The sequence below is a fragment of the Nasonia vitripennis genome, unplaced genomic scaffold, assembly GCF_009193385.2.
Source record: "Nasonia vitripennis strain AsymCx unplaced genomic scaffold, Nvit_psr_1.1 unplaced0041, whole genome shotgun sequence".
NCBI classification, from domain to species: Eukaryota; Metazoa; Arthropoda; class Insecta; order Hymenoptera; family Pteromalidae; genus Nasonia; species Nasonia vitripennis.
The window spans coordinates 51,805-54,007 of record NW_022279820.1 but is presented as its reverse complement, the minus strand read 5'-3'; the positions used below and the strand labels follow the sequence as shown (position 1 = coordinate 54,007).

The 2,203-nt window shown below is 49.9% G+C and overlaps 1 protein-coding gene across 1 annotated transcript; it reads left to right on the top strand.

Moving 5' to 3' along the window:
- Positions 1-331: 331 nt before the first annotated feature.
- On the top strand, positions 332-1,305 carry LOC116418118. The gene is made up of 2 exons (XM_031933260.1): positions 332-566; positions 656-1,305. The coding sequence occupies exons 1-2, from the start codon at positions 332-334 to the stop codon at positions 1,303-1,305; spliced, it is 885 nt and encodes a 294-aa protein (XP_031789120.1).
- Positions 1,306-2,203: the final 898 nt, after the last annotated feature.

Sequence of the window (2,203 nt, the reverse complement as noted above, 5' to 3'; positions counted from 1 at the left end):
GCTTGACGAAGGGTATTCAGGTGAAGGGGTCGCATATTGCGGCACTTAACCCGTGTTTGGATGCGAATGGAGTTGTACGTGTGGGAGGACGTCTGAAGAATGCAGATATCCCTATAGCTAGTAAGCACCCCATACTATTGCTTCAAGGAATCATGTCACGGATTTGATCATCCGTGAAGCTCACGAGTCGAACTACCACTCCGGTGTTCAAAGCACTCTTTTCTATTTGCGACAACGTTTTTGGTTGATTGACGCAAAGAATCAGGTTCGTCATGTCATCCGCGAGTGTGTCACGTGTATTAGACACAAGCCCCCTCCAATTCACTGCAAGATGGCAGATCTCCCGACCGCTAGGGTCACCGAATCTCACGTTTTTTCTCACGTAGGCGTAGATTTCTTTGGTCCCCTTTCCATTAAAGAGAAAAAGCGACATAATCGTACAGCCCTCAAGGCGTATGGGTGCGTTTTCGTATGCATGGCCACAAAAGCGGTGACCATAGAGATAACCAGCGATTTGACCACCGAAGGTTTCCTAGGCGCGTTCGCTAGATTCGTAGGACGTAGAGGTATTCCCCAGCATGTATACTCCGATAACGGACCAATTTCGTTGGGGCCAACAACCAGCTTAGGGAACTTTTCGCACTCCTCAATTCAGAAGAGTTCAAATCTAAGGTGAATGCCAAAGCTCTTTCGTTAGATATTCAATGGCATTTTAACCCGCCCTTATCTCCGCATTTTGGTGGTTTATGGGAGGCCGCGGTAAAATCATTTAAGCATCATCTCAAACGCGTAGTGGGTGGGCAACTTCTCACATTCGAAGAGCTCTATACTCTCGTGATAGAGATAGAGGCAATTATAAATTCTCGACCCCTCTGGTCAATCTCTGCCGACCCCAATGACCCAATAGCGTTAACCCCAGCTCATATTCTGATAGGTAGGCCTATTACAGTTCTGCCAAGCGTTGATTTAACATCTATTCCAGATAATCGACTGTCCATTTGGAAGTTCATCACCAAAGCCCGACAGGACTTCTGGAAGCGGTGGCATTTGGAATATCTCCACGAGCTCCAGCAGCGTCAAAAATGGCATGACTCTACTGGAGAACTACGGAAAGGAATGGTTGTCATCCTCATCGATAAAAATCAGCCTTGTACGCAGTGGCAGCTGGCAGTCGTTCAAGAGGTGCACCCGGGAACCGACGGACTCGCTCGAGTCGCCACCGTTCGAACTTCACGAGGGACTCTGAAGCGGAACATCACTCAGCTGTGCCCTCTTCCCACGTCTTCAACGGAAGAAGCTGAATGAATTATATATATTTACACTCACATACATACACACTCAATCACATGTACAACCGTCGAATGTACACCCTCTCGAACGATGATTTCGTTTGCTCGTGTTACTCGCAACAGGGGGAGAATGTTCCGTCGAGACCCGAGGTGTAAGTTCCGCCGTGAAAACGGTGTCGAGCGAACTCAGCGAGGTCGACGTAGAGCATGTGGCTCCATCTCCCGTGCTCGAGTTGAACAAGCGGAGTCGCGACTTGCCGCGCTCGCCGGCAGCGCCGCCGGCCTCGTGTCGCGCGCGGCCGGACGAGCGCCGAGTTAGTTGACGATAAGACGCCAAGCTTGACAGCTCGTGCAGTCAAGCTAGCGAACGATCGAACTTTTTGGCTCTTGCGAATCCGTCCGTACGTCCATCGAGCGTTTCTGGTGCTGGTGCTTGTGCTACTCTCTCTCTCTATCTCTCCTCTCATTCTCTCTAAATCTCTCTCCTTTGTCTCTTTCGCTGCCTGCTACTCGCGTTCGGCTCGCGCCCGGTTCCGCGAATCGTATCTCGCGCGCGTCGAAACGTGCAAGTCGGTAGAACTGCGCTACCGACTTGAGTCTGTGGAACTGCGCCACTGACTCGAAGCCGAAGATTCTCTCTGAGAATCGCACGAAACACGACACACACACGAACACGACACACGTTCATCTTTTTCTTAGAAGCTTGTAAAGAACTTCGAGAGGGGTTTTATGCCTCACGGCTTTCCCCCTCTCAATTTGAGCGTGATTAAATATTCTCGATTTTCGCTCAATCGACTTCTTTATTTCTCCCACACTCACTCCTTGCGAACTCGAAACACACACACAAAAAAAGCGGGAATATTCGCCTCAGAATATTTCGCGCGCGACAATTCACTGGGCGTTTATGCACCTAA

Coding starts and splice junctions, on each gene's coding strand:
- LOC116418118 (XM_031933260.1), top strand. CDS start 332: ATGGCAGATCTCCCGACCGCTAGGGTCACCGAATCTCACGTTTTTTCT. Junction 567..655: donor TAGATTCGTAGGACGTAGAG/GTATTCCCCAGC, acceptor TCCTCAATTCAG/AAGAGTTCAAATCTAAGGTG.